The 24819-nt window shown below is 40.7% G+C and overlaps 2 protein-coding genes and 1 long non-coding RNA gene across 6 annotated transcripts in view; 2 read left to right on the top strand and 1 right to left on the bottom strand.

Moving 5' to 3' along the window:
• Nucleotides 1-108: 108 nt before the first annotated feature.
• moto (minamoto) lies at nucleotides 109-10563 on the top strand. Of its 3 annotated transcripts, none has more exons than XM_028599115.1 (8): nucleotides 109-219; nucleotides 534-647; nucleotides 1781-1932; nucleotides 2698-2802; nucleotides 3544-5065; nucleotides 5234-5368; nucleotides 5797-5974; nucleotides 9178-10563. In XM_028599115.1, the coding sequence occupies exons 2-8, from the start codon at nucleotides 585-587 to the stop codon at nucleotides 9366-9368; spliced, it is 2346 nt and encodes a 781-aa protein (XP_028454916.1). In that variant the 5' UTR covers nucleotides 109-219; nucleotides 534-584; the 3' UTR covers nucleotides 9369-10563. The 3 variants fall into 3 exon arrangements, with proteins under 3 accessions (XP_028454916.1, XP_028454917.1, XP_028454915.1); XM_028599116.1 differs by having other exon boundaries at nucleotides 529-647; nucleotides 3547-5065; XM_028599114.1 differs by having other exon boundaries at nucleotides 529-647.
• A 78-nt stretch (nucleotides 10564-10641) lies between these two features.
• On the bottom strand, nucleotides 10642-15189 carry ccdc43 (coiled-coil domain containing 43). The gene is made up of 5 exons (XM_028599117.1): nucleotides 14977-15189; nucleotides 13731-13821; nucleotides 12848-12983; nucleotides 11617-11672; nucleotides 10642-11397 (listed from the first exon to the last, which is right to left on the bottom strand). The coding sequence occupies exons 1-5, from the start codon at nucleotides 15148-15150 to the stop codon at nucleotides 11210-11212; spliced, it is 645 nt and encodes a 214-aa protein (XP_028454918.1). The 5' UTR covers nucleotides 15151-15189; the 3' UTR covers nucleotides 10642-11209.
• LOC114569295 (uncharacterized) overlaps nucleotides 14980-24819 on the top strand; it is a 32294-nt gene continuing 22454 nt past the window's right edge. The window contains exons 1-2 of one of the 2 annotated variants that reach the window (XR_003694393.1): nucleotides 14980-15213; nucleotides 18429-18512. This is a non-coding gene — a long non-coding RNA (uncharacterized LOC114569295). Of the gene's footprint in view, nucleotides 15214-15262; nucleotides 15417-18428; nucleotides 18513-24819 lie in introns of those variants that run through there. The other variant, XR_003694392.1, reaches the window with a different exon arrangement.

The raw sequence follows: 24819 nt of genomic DNA, 5'->3' as shown, positions 1-24819 counted from the left end.
ACCATGGATTATATTAGCGGTTGCTATGTTGCTATGCGCTTGGATCTCCTGCTTGATGTCATTGGACGAAAAATAGCCAATGTAAACTCATGTCGCGAGGGCAACATCGAACTTATGTGGGGGCGAGCAGAGGGGGTCACGAGAGCAGTTGGGGATAATGTACGGACAGTGAAGAAAATTGTTTAACTCCAAAAGTTGACGTTAACGTTACTTTCGCAGGTAGGCTTATCCCGTATTTTACTCGGATGTCTTGGTTTGTGTAGGCAAAGTTAACCACATTTGACTGGCAGGGAAGCAGTTTGAGTATGGGTGAAAGTTTAGTCCAAATTAGCCAAGGCAGCATAGCAGCTTGCTAGCTTAAATTAGCTACGTGACTCCACTTGAATCCACAAACGTTAACATTAGCGGCGAAGTTATTTCCTTTTTCTGAAATAGCAGTAACGTTAAGATAATAATTTCTATGTTATCACAAACCTACTACATATAGTTATATCAAATATTAACAACGAGGACCTTGTGTTTTGCCAGAGCAGTAACGTGAATGGAGTAGCTAAAGAATCAGTTCAAGTTCAAGGGAGTTCAGAATGGCCTTTGACGGGCATCAGAGGACATTTGCAAACTCACTCTTTCCTACATACCAGCGTCAGGTAAGTAACGTTATGCTTTTAGGGTCATGGCTATGGTATTTTTTAAATATGGCATATTTGCAGCAGTATCCACACACCTGTATTAGGAGTTAATCGTGCAATGAATGGTGGAAAACTATTGTATCATCTAATGTGAAGCTAAATTTAACTCTTTGTTCGACCTATTTATTTTTTTTAATCTCAGTTCATAGCAAAAATTTACTTAATGGTGGGTGCAGTTTAGTGTCCCAAATTATTTTCGAAAAACTGAGTGTCCCAAATGATGAGGGTCTTATTTGAGACAGGTTAGTTTATTATTTTTCCAAAAATTGAGTGTCCCAAATCTACCATAAAGCTACCATCTGCGGGATTACGACTGAACGCCTCTAAACCAGAATCCCCCCCAGATGTAGCGATACCCATGTGCTTGTACCAAGTGCGGTTGGTCTGGAGTAGCAGAGCCGTTCGTGACAGGGTCGGGGTGCGGCCGGAATAGCGCTGTAGTGTTTATAAAACGAGTTTTGAGGGGTGGGGGTTAGGCAAGTATCATGATTTCCTTAGGCTAGACTGTACATTATGGCAACTGTGTATTAGTGCCGGGAAAACATTTGGCCTCATTTGCACATTTGCAACTAAATGACTTAATAAATGACTTTTTGAATGGCAAACTTGTCACGCGCACATTAATTACAATAAAACACCTGTTAAACAGCACAGGTGGTTTAGCAGGTTCATAATTAAGGACATTGTATGGGGGAATTTGGGACACTAAGTATACCCTTAATGATATTTTTTGTGTGATTATTATCTTTGAAGCTGGAACGAACTATCGATTAAGTGTGGCCTGTGAAAATACAAGAAAATATTGAAATTTATGTTTGACCAACCAAAATATTCACATTTACAATAGTATTAAACAAAAAAGCAGCAAATTCTTACAATTTAATTAATTTCTTTATTATCGAAATAGTTGCTGATTCATCATTTACCAATTGACTAATTGATTGAGGAACTATCATTTCAGCTTTAATTGTCTGGTTTGTGTATTCTGTAATGTGCATCAATCTGCTTTGTGTGAGGAAAAAAAACACAGTAGTAACGTTTTTTTTCAGGCGATCTTCAGATTGAGTAACCTACGCTTCTCTCTTTTTCAGGCCAGTGGAAACAACGTGGCATTGCCCTCCATGGCTACCCCCAGTGTCTCACTACAGGAACAGAACACAGCATCCTACATGCCCTGGTCTCACAATGCTCATGATGATCCCTATGGCCTTATCAATTGTGCCCAGAACAGCATTAAAAGCAGGTATTCATTTTCAACTACGTTAGGGCAATCACACTGCTATTCTGTCTAATCAAGTAGGTTTGGGATTTTATTCTGTTATTCAGAGGTAGTTAAATGTAAGAATATCAAAGGAATTAAGTAGTCAATACCAATACCAGTAAAATTCTGCATTTCTTAACTCCTTTATGATATGTATTTCAGGATAAGTATAACAAGAATACAAAACTTAAAAAAAAGAAAGTTAACTTTTAACTGAAATTATGCAGTTATATATATATATATATATATATATATATATATATATATATATATATATATATATATATATAATGTCAGCTTTCATAGCTAACATTAGTCTGTATGTGAAAAACAATGGCAGAGAGAAACAGACTACTTGCAGTTCGGAAGTTTCAGCCAGAAGCTTACTGCCTAAGGTGATTCGCTGTTCACTGTTCTTCCGTGTCAGTAGGCATTCTTATTCTTTGGCATTTAGCGGCCGACTAGAACACTTGTAGTCGTATATGCTTCCCACGTCAGGTCCGGAAGAATTGCATCTTCGATACCTGCGGTACCTAGAAAAACAAGTACTGTTACGTTTTCAGAATTTTGGCATCGACTTGGGTGTAAACTATTGGTTCTCGTGACATCTTTAGTTAAATGTACTGGGTGCAAGTCTTATTGTGGAAGAAAAATAAAGAAAGTTGTCAGCCATACTCTAAAATGAATGCTCTCCAAGAAAAAAAGTAAAGAGTGCAATTCTAGAGACATGTTTTCTTTTCCTTGCAGAAAACCCACTGATAATACTAGCTGTGACGGAGAGACTGATCTACAGGGTCTAGTGTCCAACATTTTGGATGAAGCAGATTCACAGGACAGCTACTACAGTGAAGGGTATGTCGAGGGTTTAAAGGTCCAGTGTGTAACGTGTTTAGTTGTTCATTATCAAAATCTGTGTTGCCCGTTCACAAACTTGTCCTTTTTCATGAATATTTACCACCACGATCAATTCCAAGTATTCCTTTTTGCTTGAAATTTTACATTTGCATTCGCATAAACTGGGGTAGACGCTCCATATTCATGCGCCATCTTGAAATACATTAGCTGGTAAGGGACATACAGGACATACTCCGCCTTTCGTGTTTTCGCTGTCACATGATAAACTCACAGGTGCTCCTAATGGGTATTGTAGCTTCCCGGCCCCGGCAAGTTTGAAGAAGGAAAAGTGGGAGGACCACACGTATTTACAATCCACATTTCAGGAACAGAAGTCTTCTTTTTCGCCCAGAAAAAGAAAAGGATATTGAAAAGAGCAAGAGACCGCGTTTTTGAAGCTTGAAGGCTACCGTAGCTGTAATACGTACTGTGAACTCCGTGGTGCGAGAGAGTTGATTGCAACATATGATCTCAATGCTAGATGGGAGAAGTTCCTACACATTGGACCTTTAAGGTTTTCACATTGTAGAGTCGGGTATATATATAACAGTATGTATTGTGTGATTTATGGCTAATGAACAGCCAAAAATAAATATCTGTAGTTGAATCTACATTTAATAAAAAAAGAATATATTTCATATATGTTGTAGTAGTTTTCTAAACACTAACATTAAAGAAAGTCCTTGATTCTTCTTTCAGCAGCCTACCCACATGTAATCCTGTCTGGTCTCCAAAGACTTTGAGAGAAGAACTGCTACAGTATTTTCAATCAGAGGCTAAAACACAACATAACCCCACCTTTCCTCCAAACTACGTATCCCGTGAGACTTTAAGTAAAGCACAGGGACATATGTCAGTAGACAAAGATGTTGAAGCATTTTATCAACAGTCCAATGGCCTTTCTACAAATCAACAATGGGTTTTTAATTTGCCTAATGGAGACAGGGACAGCAACACCCTCCGTCCTCAGAAACTGCCACCAGGTCTACCAATACCCAACACAGGACACACCTACTTGTCACAGGTACAACAAAGCAAATATGACAAAATGCCAGCTGAGAGAGTAAATAATCAGCCTATGAATAATTTCCCTGACCCCATTAATGGTTTTAGACCTCAAAGCGAAATGAACAGCCCATGCTTTCATCCTTATTATGAAGACCAGTACATCCAGAGCAGCGCAAAGCCCACCAGTAATGAGCAGTATGGGCCACAAGACATTAATCAACTGGTCAGCAGTTTTCAGTCGTTCATGGCTGGTGAGCATGATAGCTTATGTCATGGAGACTTCCCAAACAATCACAGGCCAACAGTGGGCACGCACCATGAAGACAGCATGGCCGAACAATGGAAAATCACCAGTCCTGCAATGTCAACACAGAGTACTCCTGCAATTCAGACCCAAAAGCAGCTGGTGGGAGAATTTGGGACAGTGCAGATGGAAAGAAATGGTGGAGTGAGGAAACAAACATTTAAGCGCGATGCCTTTCAAGATCTACCTGGTTTCAGCCCACAAAACACAGAATACTTCCAGCCACCCAAGCCATTCTCTGCATCTTTAAACCGTCCAAACCAATACCAAAGCAACCTGATCATGCACAGAGAGAACACTTCACTCCCTATTAACGTAGGCATGAACCAGTATTCAAAGCATCACATCCAGCAGGGCCTGATACAGAGCAAGCTCAAGCCACAGATGCAGAGGGAAAAGAAGAGGATGCATATGTCTGGCTTTCTAGGAGAAGTCTTCTCCACAAGACCCCTAACCAACTCTAACATGAGAGGAGGAGATAAGAAACAAAACTCGTACATTGACCACGTGGGGAGCATGCAGTCTCAGAGATTTGATGGAGAAAACAGCATGGTCAGTGTAGGGAATACACAGCACCTCACTCCTTTCATGTATCCTGTGAATGACCCCAGAAGGTACTCCAGCGTGCCCATCAACTCCACTAACTTCAGCTCTAGATCCACACTGGCCTATGGAAGCGGTGTTCCTGGCATGGATGTGGGTGATAGGATGTCAGCCAATGAGTCTGCAGCTTTCAACCCCTATGTTAGTGACACGATGACCTGCAGAGGAGAGAGCACTTATCATGGCATGGCTTCAGCCATGACAACTTCAATGGTGATGAATCAAGGAGGACCTGTGATCCAGCTCTACTTCTACCTGGACGAGTGTTATGAGCAGTGGAGGTGTTTGGAGCGGGAGAGAAAAAGGGTATGCTTTCGAAGTCTGATTTTGTGTCATAAATACAAACATTTTATCACTCCATTTATGTTTAGATGAGCTCTGCGAATTATGAATATACAGTACATAAATACATTTTATTTTTTGTTAGCTATGGGATGCCTTGTTGTTCTCACTTGTTGTTTTTTTTAATTTTAGACAGAGGTCATCATTACCAAGACATTTCTTGGTAAAAGAACTGCAGCAGTGGCCAACATTAACCTACCCAAAACTCCACCAAATCCCACAAGAGTGGACCACCTCATTGTTAATCAGATGAGAGAACAAGCGAGGGTGAGACCCCTGAATCAATTGCTTGCATACTGCCATCTACAGGTGGATTGTGTCACAGCAGCCCTGTTATGTTCTGAAGGTGATATTTGCAATTTTATTTTTGCACACCTATGAGTGTTATCAAGAGAAAGCTACTTCCCTTTAATGCAGTCTCCTGGAGGTTTGTTAAAAAAAAGAAAATCAGTTTGGACCCTGAATAAAAACCATACTTACACACACAGTTCAACTAAGACCTCATTAAGGCAAACAGTTAATGTAAACTTTTGTAATGTCTTGTTGATATATTTTCTATTTCTGTGAAGTTATGTTTATGTGATGGCTTGTTATTCTGTAAGCACTTTGTCCGTGTTTGTAGAATACCACATTAAGAAATGAATTTCTAAGACTGAGGGGGGAATATAAGGGTTGATTGCGTTGGTGTGTTGCAGGTAGCAAGCCTTCTGGATAGAATGGAGTGTCTGTGCAACACTCCCCTCCATATGAGCATCCACACGGCACTGAACAGGCATCATATGGCTATTTGCATCGCCCAGGCAAGACGCAAGGAGGAAATTGCCAGCATGTCCAAACAACAGAGGCAGAGAGCCCATTTCACAGAGGACAAAGGTAACTCATTGGCAATGGTAGGCATATGTTCCTTTCCAGAGGTGTATAAAGTACTAGAGACCCATACTTGAGTAAAAGTACAACTGCTCTATCAAAAAAGTGACTTGAGTAGAAGTAGAAGTGCTCTTTAAGCACCACACTTAAGTAGAACTACTAAAGTATTCAACATTTTTTGTACTTAAGTATTGGAAGTAGTTTATTTTGAAATGTACTACTCAAGTACTGAAAGTAAAAGTAAAAGTACTGTGTTATTTAGTTATTAAATAAAGCAGTCAAAAGTTTGAATATCATATTGTATATTATTTCAAATGTTTAGCCAAGGCTGTAGCCAAAGGAATTAACAAACATTAAATATATTATATTAAAATAACAAGTATTAACAAATACTGAAATAAAATGTACAATTATCACACTGTGCAAGTAAAATGAACATCCTCTCCAGCACAGTAACGATTAAAGCGCCAAAAAATGTATCACACACTAGTTGGTAATATGTGTGATGTACAGGAAAGTTAGCAAGCTAGCAACATACAGATAAACTAGCAGCTTCACATCACAGGGTCAAACGGTTAACATTCAGGACTCACTGCAGACTGAAACAACTCAGGAATAGCTTCATCTGCTGCAACAATAGCTAAATAGGAAGAGTACAAACTATTATTATTACGTAAATTATTACGTAACTAACGTACACACACACTGTGACCTACACAGTCTTCGTAGCGTGAGGAATTCACAACAGTAACGAGTAACGATGCAGCACATAAAAAATGTATCGGAGTAAAAGTATTAAACTCATCGAAAATATGTACTCAAGTAAAAGTGGAAGTAGGAGAAAAAAAGCAGCTAAAACACAAAATATTTCACATATCAATGTCCCCTTTTGGATGGTTTCAACACCGGGGCGGACGGGGTTTGTTGTAACGCTAGCAAGCTACTCAACGAGGCTGAGAGACGGGTGTGGGTGGGGATTGCCGGGGGAATCTCCGCGATAGCGAGCCAGGACGTTCGGTGCCTGTTGTGCAGCAGCATAACATCTCCCCGGAATTATCTCCCCTTCACTCTTCAGTAATCTTAACTTTTAGTTTTGTTGCTTAACCCACCTTTTGTCGGGTTAATTTAGCTAACCGTAAAGACAGCTAAACTTGAAGGGGGGAGAAATTCGGCAGGGAGGAGATTTTCGGCACATACACCGGTGGCGCTACGGAGATGTAGCTAGCTACCGCTATGGATGGCCGCTGTTGTGACTCGGTGCTGGGTCTGATATGGTCTTGTTTCCCGACGTTTAATTAAACTGCCGTTAGCGTCGTAAGCACCAGGCACTGGAGATAAGTTCTGGCCGGGGGTTGCTGTAATGGAAGTAGTTGGCTGATAGCTGACTGGGGGCTAACGGTAACTAGCTAGCTTTATGTCCCGGGGCTGTTGTCAGCTGTCATCCCGACTGAGTCTCTCTGCGCCGGGGGAGTGAGGCAGACAGACCGGGGTGTGCTACTTTGGTTAAATTAGCATTAGATTAATCGTCTATCTATACAGCTAACGTTAACGTTACTAGTGAAGTTATTCGTGGGTTAGCTCAGTCCTGTTAGCTGTGGTCGAAACAGTCATACTAAAAATAACTATTAGCGTGTTGAACGATGTTGTAACCTCATAATGTTACCCACAAAGCTTTAGCATCAACGTTAGCACATTGTAGTAACGTCAAGCCGGTATCAATATTGAACTTTCAAAATAGATAAGGTCTCTGTTGTATTACTGTGATAAAACAGTGGGATGTAATTAATCACAAAATGATGCTGTATGGCAAAACAAAAAGCAGTATTACGGTTACAAGTATTTTTATTCTGTGACATTGTATGATTTACAATTACTCCTGAACGTATCATCTTGGTGCCAGTGTTCTGATGGAAGTTAGAGTAACTGGAGGGTGAAAGGTTATATGACGCCACTGACGGGCGACTAAAGGAAACGTGCCGTGTCTGAAAATAAAATAACTGATTTCTCTGGGTTTGACATTTGGTGGAAACATTTAGGATAGTGTAAGAACACAACTCATAAAAATATATAACATAGGTATGGTCATTTTTAGACATTTTAAATCAGAAATGTTACATATTGTACCTTTAAGTAGAGTAGTGAAGTAGTTCTACTTTGTTACTATACAGCTCTTTTCTCTCAAATGCTGCCGGGCCTAACTAGTGTTAATTTTGTCAGATGAGACGAGACTAAATATGTTCGTCAACGACCTTTTTTTCCATGACTAAGACGAGACGATGACGAGACTGCGCCTATGTCCAAAAACGCTAAGACTAAATTAACATGCATTATTGTTGACGAAAAAAGACGAGACTAAAATGTTTTGCATAAAATAAAAACTAAGATAAAATCTCTCTTCATTTTTGTCTACAATCGCCTCTACTTTTTCATCATGAGATAGAATATTCAGCTGTTACTAGGGTTGGGTACCGAGACCCGGTGCTAATACGGCACCGACCGGTGCCTTAACGACCGTTATCTACCGGACCGAATAGCAACGCGGATTTCGGTGCCACTTAAATGCCCGCGCTTCTCTCTGATGCTTATTAACGGACGTACATCGCTGCATGGGACGCTAGTTAACACTATACTTGACAGCAGGTAACGTTAGCCTAGCGTTAGCTAGCAGCTGGAGTAAACACGGTTAAAATTCTGACACCTAAACGGTGTAAAGTTTGTCTGTATTTCACTGGAGAGGATTCCAACACCGAGACATACGACAGTCTGCAGCTGCCGTTGTTTGAAAAACAACACATATGCTGCGTTCCATTGAAATACGCCTCGCTAGCTTTGTGCTGCATTCAACGTTTTGGAAAATATCCTTTTCCCATGCAGTGTTTTTTTTTGTCGTTTAACAGGAATTTACTGGTGAAATAAGGAAGAGGCTTGATATTTATATAACATTATATAATTTATTTTTATATAACTATTTGACTGAAATGGTTATCAGAAATAATCTCAGAAATAATTTATTTAAAAAAAGACTCAAATATTTTGACTAAAACTAGACTAAAATGACGAGACTTTTAGTCGACTAAAACTTGACTAACAAAAAAAGATATGTGAATGGCTAAATATGACTAAAACAAGGACATTTGACACAAGACTAAGACTAAATTAAAAATAGGTGACTAAATGAACACTAGTCCTAACCTCCTTCTGTTTCATAGACACCGTGTTGTTGGTCATTGCGCTTAAGGACCTTGCTGCTACCACGAGGAAGATCCGCACAGCCCTGTGGTCTGCTCTCCAGATGACACTACCAAAACCTATCAAGAGGCAGGACCACCATGTTAACAGGGAGGCCACACACACAGAGATGAGCTCCTCTCCATTTGAGGGATACTCTTTTAAGTTATGAATTAGCAGGCAACATGCATGAGCTAAATGTCTTGAAAACCACTGCCCAGATTAAACATTTCCCATAGGCAACAGGGTTATGTAAAAAACAAACGACAAAAGTCTATAGTGACATTTTACCTGCAACACAGTGATCACTGCAGAATATGAAATGAGTAATGTGAAGCTTGATGATGGCTGCACTTTGTGGCACCTAGGAGTTCCAGGTGGCTAACATTTTTTGTGTAGGAATTGCATGAAATGTCATTTATCCTGCTGCATCTTAACTTCATTTCATTTAATTAGTGAACCTTGCTCCATCACCGTTGTATTTAAAGGCACTATTTATGAAGAAGATTTCAGTGAATTCTTCATTGTTTTACTTATTTATTGGAATGTAATGGGACCTCAGTTCTGGGTATTCCAAAGCAATAATTGAATCATTAGGGCAGTAGTTTAAAACAAACATGCTAAATATTACAATCTTTTCGAAAATGTTCTAATTAATTTCTGTAGCTTCAGTTTTTCTTATGTAACCGTAACATGTTATAATCTGAGTTTTTGTATTTATTTATCTGCAATTTGGTGAAGTCTGAACTGTGTTAAAGACACTCAAACTTCAGAGGAAACAAAGTTCACTGTTTTAAATGTATTAATCACATTTTCCATTAGAAACAACAAATATTTGTATCAGTGAAATGTAATATAGCTAAGTTAAAAAAAAAAGAATTCTCTGGATACAGTTAAGTCTTTGAAGACTTGCTTTAATATGAACATGCTGAATTATAAAATGTTTTCTGAAAAGTTCCACTTAATTTCTGAAACTTATTTTTTCTTCTGTTATCTCAACCTTAAATCAGAAAACTGTTTAATTTGGTCAAAAGTTTTAACTGAAAAAAAAAACTACTGAAACTTTCAGCGTTTTAAATTTAAATGTAATAATCACACTTTCCATCTGATTTATTTCAGACATTATTATCAAATAATATTCTTATCAGTGTGACAGTTTGTCAGCTAGGGACCAAGCTTGTATCCATTACAAAGCTACATCAAGAAACAACTCCCTCGCAGCATCAGTCCGTAGACGTATTCACTGACTATGCTTTGTGAACGAGTTGTTCCATTCCCTGCCATTTTAATGTTAAGGTTGTGTTTTTTCTTGTTACTTGTTCTGTAAAAAGGAAAATTTTAAAATAAAGCAATCCAAATTGCTGGAATGTTTTTTTTTTTTTTTTTTAATTCATTTCAAAAAATGATGAACCTCATTATAAACATTCAAATGATGGTACATGATATATTTGAGGTATAATTTGCAACCGCTCTTGGGTTTATTTTCAGACAAAATGCATAGACCTTAAACCTTAAGCATCAAAAATGAACACACAACAGTTTGACACTTGCCTTACTTAAAAGATGTAAAGAAATGAAAGGCATATTGGCACAGAGGATAATAGCAGAAACTCTGGACTGAGTTGCTTTACATGCATTCCTCTGCTTTTACCATAATCAATGCAATTTGTGTTTTAAGTGGATACTTTGATCATTTGAGGGGTAACTGTGTCAAAGCTTATGCTTTCACACTCGTCACAACATATCGGCAGAGACTCAAATCAGCTAATTATTTTTGCATCGACGTACGATTGCTGTCAATCACAAAGATTTGCGCAATAAAAAAACCAATGTATTAAAATACATTGTTTTTTACACATATGAAAAGAAAGTAATGAACACGGAGCGTCTGATGAAGACATGTTCACATACTGAATTGGCCAATAAGGTTCAGCTAAAAAGAGGCAATGACCGTTTTTCATCTCTGTCTCACAACAAAACCTTTCCACATACAAAGTGTCTTTTCTCTTGGTTTTATCTTTTGCGTTCACCTTTCTGTGTACGCTTCTTCTCCTTCTCTTTTCGGTCTTGTTTGGCTAGCTTGTCCTTCTCCCGCTGCATCTTGTCCCCCTCCTTCTTCTTCTGAGAGTCTTCACGAGCCTGGTCCCGCTTTTGCTTTTGTCTGCTCAGCACCTCTTCCACGTTGGTGTTCTTAAACAGGGCTGACACTTTCAGTAAAGGACAGCTGGATGAAAGCAAAGTACTCTGCTAGTGTATCATTACTACAGAATACCACTATGGAGGTGTAAATGGTTGGAACAATGTATTGTCTACTCAGGGTTATGCAACTATTGCATTATCCATTGCTATTGGAATTAGTAACACTGAATTGCGTGAGATTTCAAACTGCTTCTGGTCAGAAACAGCTTTAAAAAGGATACATTTATCATTTCCAGTAAAGCAGTTTCCACTTGTTTGCTCCTCTTCTTCAGCTTCAGTGATTTTGTCAAGGAAAGAACGGACATCTTAAAGTGCTCATATTATGCTTTTCCCCTTTCCTTTATTGTGTTATGCATCTTTTTTTGTGCACGTTATAGGTTTACAAAGTGAACAAGCCCAAAGTCCACCCCAAAGGGACTTACCATCTCCAACAGAAAACACTGTTCACAAACTGCTCCAAACTGCTCTATTGTAGTCCAGCCTTTACTTCGTGACGAATGTGCGTCACTTTGTAACACACGTTATAATGCTCGCCTAGCTGCTAGCGGGGCACGTCCTCATACTCTGCTACTGACTGGCTAGTAGTCCTTATCTAGCTACTGCGCATGTGTGACTCCCAACAAAGATGGAACAGAAGTGCGATGCCTCACTTGGTAGGTAAAACAGAGAGATCAACACACAGGGTGAAAAGAGGAGCTGCAGCAATGTGCAGTACAACAACAAAAAAAAAATATATATATATATTTTTAAATTAAACCAGGTAAACCTATTCTGATATAACCTCTAAATACAATTATGAACCTGAAAATGAGCATAATATGAGCACTTTAAAGGTGCCCTGCCACACATATTTCATTACTTTGTGGTAATGTCTGAAGTTCTACCATGGACTCTGTAACATTGTTTGTGGAAAAAATGCCTTGGTTATCTTGTTTCAAGCCATTCTAGTGTGGTATAGAAAGCCTACAGGAAGACTCAGCTTGATTTCTGCCAGTTCTAATTAATATTCAACAAGCTAAGTTGTTTGAATCTGATTGGCTAACAGCTAGCCAATGAGAGCCTGGCTGTCAGAATCCTTTACCCAGCCCAACTGGGCGAGCTAATGAATGAATGAATGAGCTCAGGCAATATAATGTCAGATTGACCAGCTTTGGTAATTGGCATGATTTCTCTGCTTATTATCAGTGGCTAGAGCTGACAAAGGAGGTAGCAGTTAATTTTCACATTCACAACATAACACAAACACATATGGACCTAACATATTTCAAAAAATGCAAGTAAGAACGGTTTTGTATGGCAGGGCACCCTTAAGGATTTATGACAGAGTGTGTCTGAAGGAAACATTCACTGGATGAGACAACATAAAACATGGACAGTCTGTCTGCATGCTCACGGAAACATTGGTTAATGAAGTAAACTTTACAACTAGCAAAAAAGAAAAGAAAAGGATATTCCTCGTCGTCTGTAACGTTAGCGTATTGAGCGAGGAGGGCTTCTTTCCTTTCCTTTGACGCCTCAGACACTACTTTGTGTTTCACCACAATCTGAGCTTGTTTTTCTATCATACTGGCGATGGCCTGGACCTCAGCTGCAGGAAAGAAATGACAGAACACAGCCAAACTGTGAATAAATAAAGTCAATAAACCAAACTAACATTTAGTACAATTACTTGCAATTAAAGTACCTGCTTTTCACTGTCAATATGAAGGTACGTAAACCAAAGGAGCCACGTGGTTGCCCATGTGAGCCTGAGGCTCCAGACAGTGTACACATCCCTATGGTTATGTACACAGTAAACTATAGCTTGCCAGTAATGACACTGACAAAACAAACTTAGTGGAAATATTGGCGTAAACACTTAACCAGGCCACAATAAGAACGTTCTGCAGTATCAGTTTTTGTTACGTTTTTTTTTCTTTTTTTTCTCCATGAAATGTTAATCTCTCCATGAGATAAAATTGTCTTTGTTTACTCTGTTCCAAAGTCAAAGCAAATGATTTCAAACTCAAAGGGCTCATCAGTAATCTGTCTTTGCTCTGTTTAGTCAAGATGTAAATGAGATGGTGAGCCTGCTAGCTATATTTTGGACTTTTGAAATGCCTATATGAATTCTTATATGACTATATACCTCTTTATGGAAAGTTGGATTACATTGTTGCAAGATTTATGCAAGATTATGTCCTCATTTCCGTTGATTTATGGTTGCATTATAACTACACAGTACTCTATGTAGATTTGTCACGGTGCTGCCAACGTTGATAATGTGTTCCCTGAACTTTTACTCATTCTGACAAGGTAAAAAGGGAAAGTAGGTGAATCAAAGTCACATAAATACCATCATCATCACTTTTGGCTGCGGATCTGTTGTGCCACTCTGTCCACTGCTTGATGATCTGTTTGCAGACATCTTCCACAGCATCCTCATCCTGCACACAAGGACAAGGACAAACAACAGTTAAGTAGAGGTAACAGCTTACTTCATACACTCAATCCGACTACCCAACCAGGTGATTGACGGCCAGGCGTCAATCATCACAGCCTGTTAGTATGAGATGAGGCCCTACGCAACAGCACCCGCTGGATTCATTCACTAACAGCACATGAGGCATACAGCGGTACTGTGATCCCTTATCTGGTTTGACTAACAGAGGCTGATACAGAAGCAGTATTCATTTTGGCATCATGTGAATTCTGTGAACAGTATGACCAAGAAGCTGGTAGACACGCACGCACACGCACACACCTCAGTCAGTACATATCACTACATTATAACTACATAACATAGGTGTGCAATTGCAAAAGGTTAACCAATCCTAACATGTGTCTCTACCAATTAGCACTTTTTCTTAGCCAAATTTGTCAAAACACTTTAAAAAAGGTCCCATGGCATGAAAATTTCACTTTGAGGTTTTTTAACATTCATATGTGTTCCCCCAGCCTGCCTATGCTCCCCCAGTGGCTAGAAATGGTGATAGGTGTAAACCGAGCCCTGGGTATCCTGCTCTGCCTTTGAGAAAATGAAAGCTCAGATGGGCTGACCTGGAATCTTCTCCTTATGAGGTCATAAGGAGCAAGGTTACCTCCCCTTTCTCTGCTTTGCCCGCCCAGAGAATTTGGCCTGCCCATTAGAAAGAGAGACATCATGGCTTTCAAACGAACAAAGTGGCAGTTGGTCAAGGCCACATACCCACCCTCCACCTTGCCCCCCCGTACAGTATTAGGGGATCACTAAGATCTATATAAAAGAGATTTCAGATACAGTATTAGGGGATCACTAAGATCTATATAAAAGCATCCAAAGAGCACCATGTCATGGGACTTTTAAGGAACTGTATTATTAGGTATATGGAGTCGCTAAATTGGACAGCTCATATCACTGCCTGTGGTGTTTGGACCTTAACGTTAGTTGAAGAACAACTGCCGCCTCTAACGCTTATTTTTACAGTCTATATTCTACGTCGATATTTCGCTCCATAAATGACCGCGGACCCCGGCGCTGTCACTCGGTACGAGACGGACAGCAACACATGAGACCGCACAGCCTCGGTGACTGAGCGGGACATGCCGCTTTGGATATTCACCAGAAATGCGGATAAAATCCCTTGAAGCACTTCTTCTTTCTCCTCGTCGCTCTCCTCTTCTTGCAGGACCCCTAAAATGTAGGCTCCATACACCTCGCGGTCCACTTCTAACGAGTCTAGCCGATCATTTAACCAGCTTTCAAACTCCCCGGCGTCTGCCACGGGCGCAGCCATCTTGGCTCTTTGGGGTCTTTTCGGCGGCGCACGGCTGTCTTTTCTCATTGCCTGTTCAAAAAGGTAAAGAAAACTACAAGTTTGATATTTAAGCTTTTTTTTTTTTTTTTTGTAAAAACGACAAGGTAACCGAATCATGGTGGCAGTCATTTTCTAATAAGCTTACATACACGTTTAGCAGCTGATGTATCGAGTAGATTAACAAAGTATTTGTAGCTGTCAAGTGACAACAGAAGTGATCGAAGAAGCTGCACACTAAAAACTCTGTAAGTCAATTATTTAGCTAACTAAACATATACTTTGCAGTTTTTCTTGTTTCAGTTGTTGGCATTTGTGAAACAATTTCTACCATTATGGAAACAGTTCATATATCTATGCAACACACTACTTTCAGGTCACTCAAATCATAGCGTGTTTCAAAATTGTATTTCTGTATCAATTCAATCTTGAGTAGACTAGCCTACTTTTCTTTAATTTCACTAATGCTTAATGCTTAAAGCTTATAACTTTTATACCTTGTTTCACAGTCTAATATCGTCCAAAATTAAAGCTTGATTAATCTGGATAAATGTCCCAATAGAACACCTTTATGTAAATATAGAACTCTTTTTATCTGTATAAAAATATTGAATATTTGCCCTTGAAATACATTCTACATCCATTCACAATCTCCCTTATGTGATGTTTTGTCTTCCTCTGTCTCCAAATCACCACATACATTCACATCTTTCTATTTCCCCTCTCTGATGTCTACCTGTTCCACATGCACAGCTTGTGGTCTATTAACAGGTTTTGTCAACTTTCCATTTTGATGAAAATGGATAACTTTGCAATGCTGCTAGTATGGCTTGTAGAATTAACTTCAGCAGCCAACATTTCAATCCGTGCTAAATGCTGAGCGTTGGCAGTCACATAAAGTGCCCTGGGAAACTGCCATAAATCCCAAAGTTTTTGATTGGAAATTAATGTTCGATTGTGCCACAGTTAACAGAAGTATTTGTTCACTCACTTGTTTGCTTTGAGCAGTAGGCATGTCAGTGCCAGTCGTAATTGAAAGGCAGATTTTAAAAATAATCAGCTATTCTTCTTAAATTCACTGGGCATCTGGCAATCAAACAGTGTTCTTTGGCATTACATAATCATCATAACATATCAAAAATGCTGACATTTCTTTCCACCATCTTAAGAGGATAACTTATTTGATGGCTAATTTGTTTGATTGTAAACCTTTGAGAAGGCTGTTGCAGTGCCTCATTGGCACTGAGTAAAAGCAATAGTTGATGTATGATTATGATTGCATTTATTTTTACCATTTTACTGCTAACTTTTTAATCACCGTGGTCCTTGCCTGTACAAATGGAGGCACAGATGATATACAGACGTGTTGCTATCAACAAGTGTGATATTCTACTTTCGGCCACTGGGTGGAAGTAAAGGACACGGATATGTTTACTTCTCTCATGATAGAGACAAGGATATAGCTGAGTCTTGTATTAAGTTGCATGACAGTAGTTTGGAGCGTATTTAGCATGTGATTAATTGCAAATTGCTCCATGCATGTGCACCAGACTCTGTTTTTTTGTATAGTTGTAAGCAGGGCTGTGGAGCAAGAAAATGCCCTGCCAGCTGTTTGTCCGTCCTCTTTCATTTGACACTGGGACAGCAGACAACACCTCCCAGCTGTTTGAATATATTAAACAATGTTTCCATGTGAATGGCTTGATGCTGCTTCCAGAACGCACTTTGAGCAAGAGGGGTTATTACTTACCCCCCCCTCCAACACAACACACACACACACACACACACACACACACACACACCTCCTCATTATACCCCCAACACATGCACACAAACGCACGCTCGCCTTTCCCACTGCTCCTACATAATGGCTTCACACGTCGCTGGCCTTGCAGTAATGAAGTGTGAAGCTTATGTGATGCCACGGGGAAGCTACCGCGTGGAACTGTACTCTCTATTTTAATGCACCTCCAATTCCTTACAGCCAAGATACATTTGCTCACATATTTAGCCCAATTTGTACTTTCTACAGGAAAAAGTCATATTGACTTTCATCAAACACCCTTGCACTGTGCTCAGTACTTTTTACTTGTTGTGCTTTTGCACTAATAGTGTTTTGCACGTTTCAAATAGGACCAAAACAGACAGACTTTGTGTTCCTGCTGCTTGCTATGTATTAATTCTACCCATTCAAATTAGCACCTCATTGAAAAAAAAAAATGACAAAAAGTTGTTCTAGCATGCTTCACTTTATGTTTGAGGTTCCACAGTGAAAATTAAGGGACAACTCAATGCTGTAAAGAAGTTAGTTCATTGTATACTGTATAGTGTGTGTGATCGCTCCAATAATGGTGCAAGAAAGCAAAAAAGAGTAATAAACTGTTGGAAAAACATTTTTACTTGTTTCAAAGTAACAACAAAATAAAAAGTACGTTTCCAAAGTTGCAGTTTCATTGATGTATTGTATGTTGGCGCTCACTTACCTATTATCGTAGGCAGTGCAAGTACATTAATCAAAACTTACTGCCAAAATAGTGCCCCGTTAACAGAATGGTGCGCACGTTTTAGGGAAACTGCCATTACAACAGGCTGGCGTATAGTCATATTTCAAGCTGAGGGGTCCAGGGTCGATGCATAATGCCATCTCCTCTCTTAGTACTGCATTGCTTTAGGACGTCTGTCCTATTTATATTGAGGGGGTGTGGATTGATGCGAAATGACGAGGGCCGCGAGGCTGCTGAGTGGGTGGGCATCCACATGCTCTGCTCCACAGGCAACCCTTTCCACACACACACACACACACACACACACACACACACACACACACACACACACACACATTTGTCTTCATGTCCCAATGCCACCAGCCTTAGAAAAGCCCTACAGTCTCAATGTGCAATGTCCTCTCTCTGTCAACATACCCTCTATCCCAACGTTAATGTGACAGAATATAACCAGAGCCCAGAACAACTAGGCAGTGCAGAGCAACTCGAAACAACATGTGTAACAGGCATGTTTCCTCATCTTCTCTAGCAGTTTGCTTCCTCATCACATGGTAGCTCAAAGTTTAAAATTCTGTTGTTAAACAATTCTGTTGAATAAGCCTGTTAAATAGCAAAGACCTGGATTCACATATACAACATCTCAGTTAACTCTGTTACATTGTAGGAGATAATTATAAGGCAAATCAAATTATTGGCAGTGTAATATGTAATGTGTTTATAGTACTATTAAAGTGATTCCTTTTTTCATCTTTTCAGCGTTGTACAGAAGATGACGTCAGTGATCCAACCTGTGCAACATGATGGGTGGGTGGACACCAGGCGAGGGACTAGTCACTAACGGTATTTTTTATTCCCTTTCCATTCTCACTACTAACTCTCTCTCAAACATTTCCCACACACACACACACACACTTACTTTGGCTCTCGCATTATTTTTGTTATTGATTAGTCTGCAGGTTGTTTTCTTGACTGATTGTTTGTTTGGTCTCTGAAATGCCAAACTTCTGCAAAACAAATCTGTATTCATTCTTTGGACTTTTTTTCTAATGTTTGCTTTTTTGTGAAACACTGGATGGTTTTACTTCTTTGGGCCTCAAACTGTTATTTAAATGAAACCATGTGAGAAGTTTAGATCAGAAATGTCTTCTTGGTGCCAGGTGCCCCAAGTCGGCCCAAATCTTAAGTGTAACTAGTAACTAAAGCTGTCAAATAAATGTAGTGGGTAAAAAGTACAATATATCCCTTTGAAATGTAGTGGAGAAGTATAAAGTGGCAGTGGAACTACTCAAGTAAAGTACAAGTACCTCAGAATCGTACTTAAATACAGTACTTGATGAAATGTACTGCGTTACCTTCTGCTACTTCTGGTTGAGGGATGGTGTGGGTCATTTTAAGATATGAGTCAGACCCAAACTGCCGGTTGTTGTTGATTTTGTCTTGTCAGTATGAAGTTACCAGATCAGTCTAACACCTCTGCCAGATAGAGAGGAGTCATTCAATTACATATGTTTTATTTGTTAAATGATCTGTACAGGGCTGCTTGGATTGCAGCTTTTTTTGGGGGCTTTTCCGCCTTTAATTTGACAAGACAGCTGAATGAGAAAGGGGAGAGAGAGAGAGGGGGAAGACATGCAGGAAATCGCCTCAGGTCGGACTCGAACCCTGGACCTCTGCGTTGAGGCTTAAGCCTCAAAGTATATGTGCGCCTGCTCTACCTACTCATCCAACCCGGCCACAACTGCGTGTCTCTTTGGAGGAGAAAAATTAACTGGAGCTGATAGTAGAGGGAATAATCTGGTTATGTGTAATGAGGGCTCTTATTAGTAGTTATGTGTCTATCAGGTTGAGCGTGCTGGTGGTCGACTTCCCACATCTCTTTCTCAGGAGGCATGGTGCTTTCACTCCGCTCATCTAGCTTTTTAGTCTAAATTGTAGGCAATTAAAACCCTGCCATGTTATGTGGAAAAAAAGTTAATGAATATGGAACACTAACGCGGAGAAGTCTGCGGAGACCGCTCGTCGAGTTCTGAGGGTTCTTTTCTTCAAATCATTGGGAAGCACAAAGACCATTTGACAGCGTTTTTTTATATCACTGCCCGCACGGTGTGCACGTGACTCTCCAAATGGTGGCCCAGAGGTTTTAAAAATGCAAAGCCCATTCTTTCCAGGTTGTTGAACTTCCGTGACCTCTGGCAGCGAGGAGAAACTTCTTGTCGTGGGTTTGGCGCTCTGCCTGGCTGACCGTGCCAGCTCTCGCTGCTTCTGAGCAGAACAGAGGAGTGATGGGAAAGGGGCTGAGTGGATGCGTCCAGACAGCCAAGTGGAGGAGGGCAAATATTTAGCCGTGCCACTTGGGGAGGGGATTCAGGCCACCTCCCTCCTCTAAGGCATGCCTCTTAGCCTCAGAATCAGGCCATGTCTTCATCCTGCTCCCTGTGCTGCTTCACACTCTGTATTCAGGGTCACGGATTTCATTTCTTGGATAATATTTCAAGCTGGCCACAGATGGGGAATTAAATTGAAGACCTGGCTTGGTATGGGGCATACAGGATGGATTTTGGAGAGATGATGTGAAAAGGAAATAGATTTAGCTGTACTTAGGCTACTTTAAAGGTCTGTGTAAACGAATGCGTGAAACGCTGACTGAGTTGTCTGCTTACTGACAGCGAAACATCCCCCACAGTCATCACTGCTTATCCACTGTGACACATCAGTCACCTCATTTAAAAATGAATTGTTATTTTGCTGTTAATAGCTGAATGCAGTTTTCCCCCTCTCCCGTACAAAACAGGGTGTCAGGGTGATATTTTGACAGTATAGGTGTTTTCATGCAATCTCTGATATATTCCAAAATTTCCCCAAATGCGCTGCCAATATAAGCAAATTCCCATGGATTTTCTCCCCGCCTTTGCCACATTTGAATAAATCCGTAATCAGATGAATTGCTGTCAGATGACAGCCTAACAAGGCTACTCAAATCAGGGTAAATATTGACTCAAGCGTATCAGCACATGACAGTTTACGGTGACACCATGTTGCCACGGTGACAACAATACACATCCTCCCATCACTGTTCTGGCAGGATGGTGACACAGAGGGGAAAGTTAAAGTTGGAGAGGGAGAGCGAGGCTTATGCTCAGTTGTTCGTGCTGATTGTTGGTCAGTGCTGCAGACTGCCGCTGGTGTCGCGTCTGCTGATGGGCTGAGTCGACCCTGCTCTACTGGTAGCCGTCACTCACCCACACATCAGACTCAGTCTCACGCCACCTGTGTCTGTATGATGATCTGTCTCTCTGGCCATCTATTCTTCATCTGGTCCCTCTGCCCAGAGCTAATAAGAAGAGCTTATTTTTGTTCTAATGGGAGAGAGCTTAACACACGCATGCATGTTGAAGAGGAAATCCATCAAAAGGTCTTTTCTCTAACCGCTGGGAGCCATCAAGCAGTGCTGAAACGAGCAATTGATTAATCAATAGTTTGATCAGCAGACCATTTACCGGTGACAGTTTTGGTAATAGATTAATCATTAAAGGTATTTATCAAGTGAATGTGCTTTCACTGTCTTATCATTGTAAATTGAATGTCTTTGGGTTTTTTGGACTGTTTTTCGTGTTGCTAACATGGGATGGACATTTGTCATTATTTTGATATTTTATATTGATTGATTGATTGATTGATTGATTGATTGATTGATTCATTCATTATTTAAAAGATAATATACCATCAGTAATCAGTCTCTGCAAGAATTTGGAGTCTTGTGTTCGCAAGATTTAACACAAATTCAACCATTCCTTGAATTATTTGAAAGAGCTTGCAGTTTTGTCTAAGCCTCCCATCTTTTCACAGATTGGTTCAAATATGAACCAAAAAAAGGACTATTACGAGATGCCAGATAAACGGATGTTCCCAATCACCATGTTTTACTACATAAAAAAATGATTTTTTAAAACCACTTTAACAAGCTGAGGTCAAATAAAATCAACTTCCTTGCAAATATGTTAATGCCTTAAAGGCCTCTGCCCCACCAATTAGAATTTTAGCAGATCATTTGTACCATACCTACCGACTATCACTAAACTAATATCTTAAAATAGCAATTTTAGTTTTGGGTTTCAGCCTGAGAGGAAGAAAGCGGACGAGTCAGATAGTTTGTTACACAGAACCATCTGAGAAGCTGTTATTGGAAGGCAAAAATACCTGGCAGGTGATTGGTTGAACCATCTTTCTGTCACGTCCGCCATTGTTGTTTTAAACGGACAGTCGCCACCGTCACGCACACCTAAACCACACCCGTAGCTGCCAGTAGCTCCTCACCGGACGCTCAGCGGTTGGGTAAGCTGGTAGTTAATTTTTTGTGATATGTGATCCTGCGATTCTCGTGTGATCTAGTGTTACCGCGATAATCCAGCTGCTGTGCAAGGTAAGAGGGGGAGTGCTACCTGGTGAATCTAATTATAAATCTAATTAAGGGCAGAATGTCAACCGAGAATCTGACATTTACCTTTCAAATACAACTTTTAAGCATACAATGATTTTCATCACATTTTCAACAAATATGGACTGTCATAATCATAACAAAACTCCTGGTGGGAGAGGTTGATGACATTTGTCTTTGTCTTTTTCTTCTAGAGCACATTTCTGCACAATTGGGGAATGTTCAATATGTCACACAGGCCTTATCTCATAAACACTGCATACAAATTTTTGGATCCCTCCGTTCTGAGTTAATGAAAGCATTTGTGTCACTTTCATGTAAAGCGTTGTAGGGCTCACCCATCTGTCTGGTTGTGCTGTTACAGTGTGTGTCATCAGAGTGTACAACAGCAAATTACAGCTTATTAGCGCCAATACCAGCAGTGACAACATTTATCAGGGAAAACATCTCATACTCTCCCTAATTGTCCCCCTCAGGGCCCACTGTTATGTGGACCGGTATCGACGACGAGGCAGTCATTAGGACATCACACTTGAGCTGACGAGCAGAGAATTCGGGGGACATGTCCACGCCGATTGTTTAATTTGATGTGAGTAGACTGACACCACGTCTGGAGCCGATGAGGTATTTATAGGCTGGGTGAGGATATCCAGACACCCACACTTAGTTTGTGTGCTTCTGTTCGTGAACCCCTGATAGAGAGCTGCCCACTGGGGGCTGGTGGCAGGTCGGTGTATGAATAGCTGGCAGGGAACAAGGTGCAGGAGGTGGAAAGGGCAGTGAAGTTTATGTGTCAAAGAACAAGAGCGAGTAGCTGATATTCAAGTGTATCTGTCAGTCTCTCCTCGCCTATGAGAGTGAGTGACAAAGGGCGCAAGTCTGCCCGGCCTGCCTGAGCTTTTTTGTTCCTCCACAACAATGGGATCTTGTCTGATACAGATACGCTGTCTGTCTGTCACTTTCACTCACTGATATTTTGTCACTTTTGTCTGTGCGGCCAGTGCTGCGTGAAGCTGTCTCGTGTGTGTGTGTGTGTGTGTGTGTGTGTGTGTGTGTGTGTGTCAGATTGTGATCTCAAGTCAGGTAGAATTGTCCCTGCTGCCGCACCTCGTTCATGGCAATACCTCACTCCTGCCACCGTCCACTTTACGCTGCTAACCTCCTCAGGGAGTGACAGATAGAAATCAGAGACTAAGCCAGGCTCTCAGAAGCTCAGCACCTGCTCAATGTCTGCTCCCAAATGCTGCGATTTTTAAAAGGGCTTTGCCTCTAAACTCCGAGACGCCTCCCAGCCTACATCTCCTGTTCTCAGGTTCCCGCTACACAATCTACCACTGTGGGATTGCACACCAAAGCATTTGCCTCAGGTGTCCACAGACTTTTACCCTCAACCAGGAGATTACATCCCTCATTTTTCACACTGACACACCATGCAAGTAAATCATGGTTTTATCACAATCGTGCAATGATCAAGCCCAATTTTCTTTCTTGCCAATTAAAAGGCTTTGATGTCTATCTGTGCAATGGGTGAGGCTAGAACAGAATCTCTCTTCTGCTGCCTCTTGGCTACCAAAGGCCAGACTTGTGCTGGCAGAAGACAATCAGCAGTTCTCACACAAACAAGATAAAAAAAAAAAAAAAAAAAAAAAAGAAAGTGAGAGGATGTACTCCCATCCTGCCTGTCAGGCAGCTCACTGAAGACGGGGGAATTATTTTGGCAGCAACACTAATGTGGTGACGGTTGTTGTTTCCTAAACTGATTTCCTTAATCCTCCACTTGTTCCACGCTTTGTAAACACGGGGGCTTGATTTTGTAATCTGGGAGGTCCCACTGACGCACACATGCACACACACACACACACACACACACACACACACACACCAACAACTTGTCCCTATTACCCCCTCCTCGTTTGCTGTGCCCTAATTAGTCAGAATTAAGACGAATGCCTGGGCCTCCCACGATCAATTGGTATCGAGCGGACCTTCGCTCGCCCCTGCCTGGGGGCCTCTCTCGGCCGGCAGATCATTTATATCAATCGCTTTTGTTTTTCTTTCCTTCCCCCTTCCCATTCTTCCGTCCACCTAGTGCAAGGTCTGGTCTATTGGTTGGCGAGCAGAATGGACGGCAGATAGAATGGCAAATCTTGGCACGTTAACTGCTACAGTTGTATTGATGTCACAGGGACACATTCTTTAGGAATACTCAGGGACACATACGCTGCATTTGTGTGCATTTGTGGGGGAGAGTTTGAGCTTGTGTTCAGTGCTTTTTATGCCATCTCTTTTCACTAACAAGCTCACCCTTTAGAAGCAGGAGTCCCTCTTCCCTGCCCTTTGCTCTTCTTGTTGCCCTTCTCTCAAATACCTCTCTCTTCTCTCTCTTGCTCTGCCTTAATTACTTGTTATTCTGGGTGAGGAGAGGCAATATGTGTTTCATGCTTTTATTGATTTACCCCCATTTGGTTCAAGATAATCATGCAAACGGATGTATATCAATCTCTCACTTCTGCAAACTGCAAGTTAAGACATGAACCCTCACTGATTCTCTTTTTGAAAAGAAAGAACCTGCTCTACTTGTAGCTGTGTCTTGCAATATCCAGCTGCTTTGACCTGCTTGTGGCTGGATAACAGAGCCATGTCCTATTTTTTGTCTCCTGTGTTACGTTGCAGTGATGTGGCTGGACAATCATGGACTGCACTGACAACAAA

This window comes from Perca flavescens, chromosome 15 (genome assembly GCF_004354835.1).
Source record: "Perca flavescens isolate YP-PL-M2 chromosome 15, PFLA_1.0, whole genome shotgun sequence".
NCBI lineage: Eukaryota > Metazoa > Chordata > Actinopteri > Perciformes > Percidae > Perca > Perca flavescens.
The sequence above is the reverse complement of the archived record's forward strand: the minus strand, read 5'-3'. Positions and strand labels throughout refer to the sequence as shown.

Coding starts and splice junctions, on each gene's coding strand:
- moto (XM_028599115.1), top strand. CDS start 585: ATGGCCTTTGACGGGCATCAGAGGACATTTGCAAACTCACTCTTTCCT. Junction 1,933..2,697: donor CAGAACAGCATTAAAAGCAG/GTATTCATTTTC, acceptor TTTTCCTTGCAG/AAAACCCACTGATAATACTA. Junction 5,369..5,796: donor AGATGAGAGAACAAGCGAGG/GTGAGACCCCTG, acceptor GGTGTGTTGCAG/GTAGCAAGCCTTCTGGATAG.
- ccdc43 (XM_028599117.1), bottom strand. CDS start 15,150: ATGGCTGCGCCCGTGGCAGACGCCGGGGAGTTTGAAAGCTGGTTAAAT. Junction 12,984..13,730: donor AGCCAAAAGTGATGATGATG/GTATTTATGTGA, acceptor TCTTTCCTGCAG/CTGAGGTCCAGGCCATCGCC. Junction 11,398..11,616: donor CTTTACTGGAAATGATAAAT/GTATCCTTTTTA, acceptor TGAAAGTGTCAG/CCCTGTTTAAGAACACCAAC.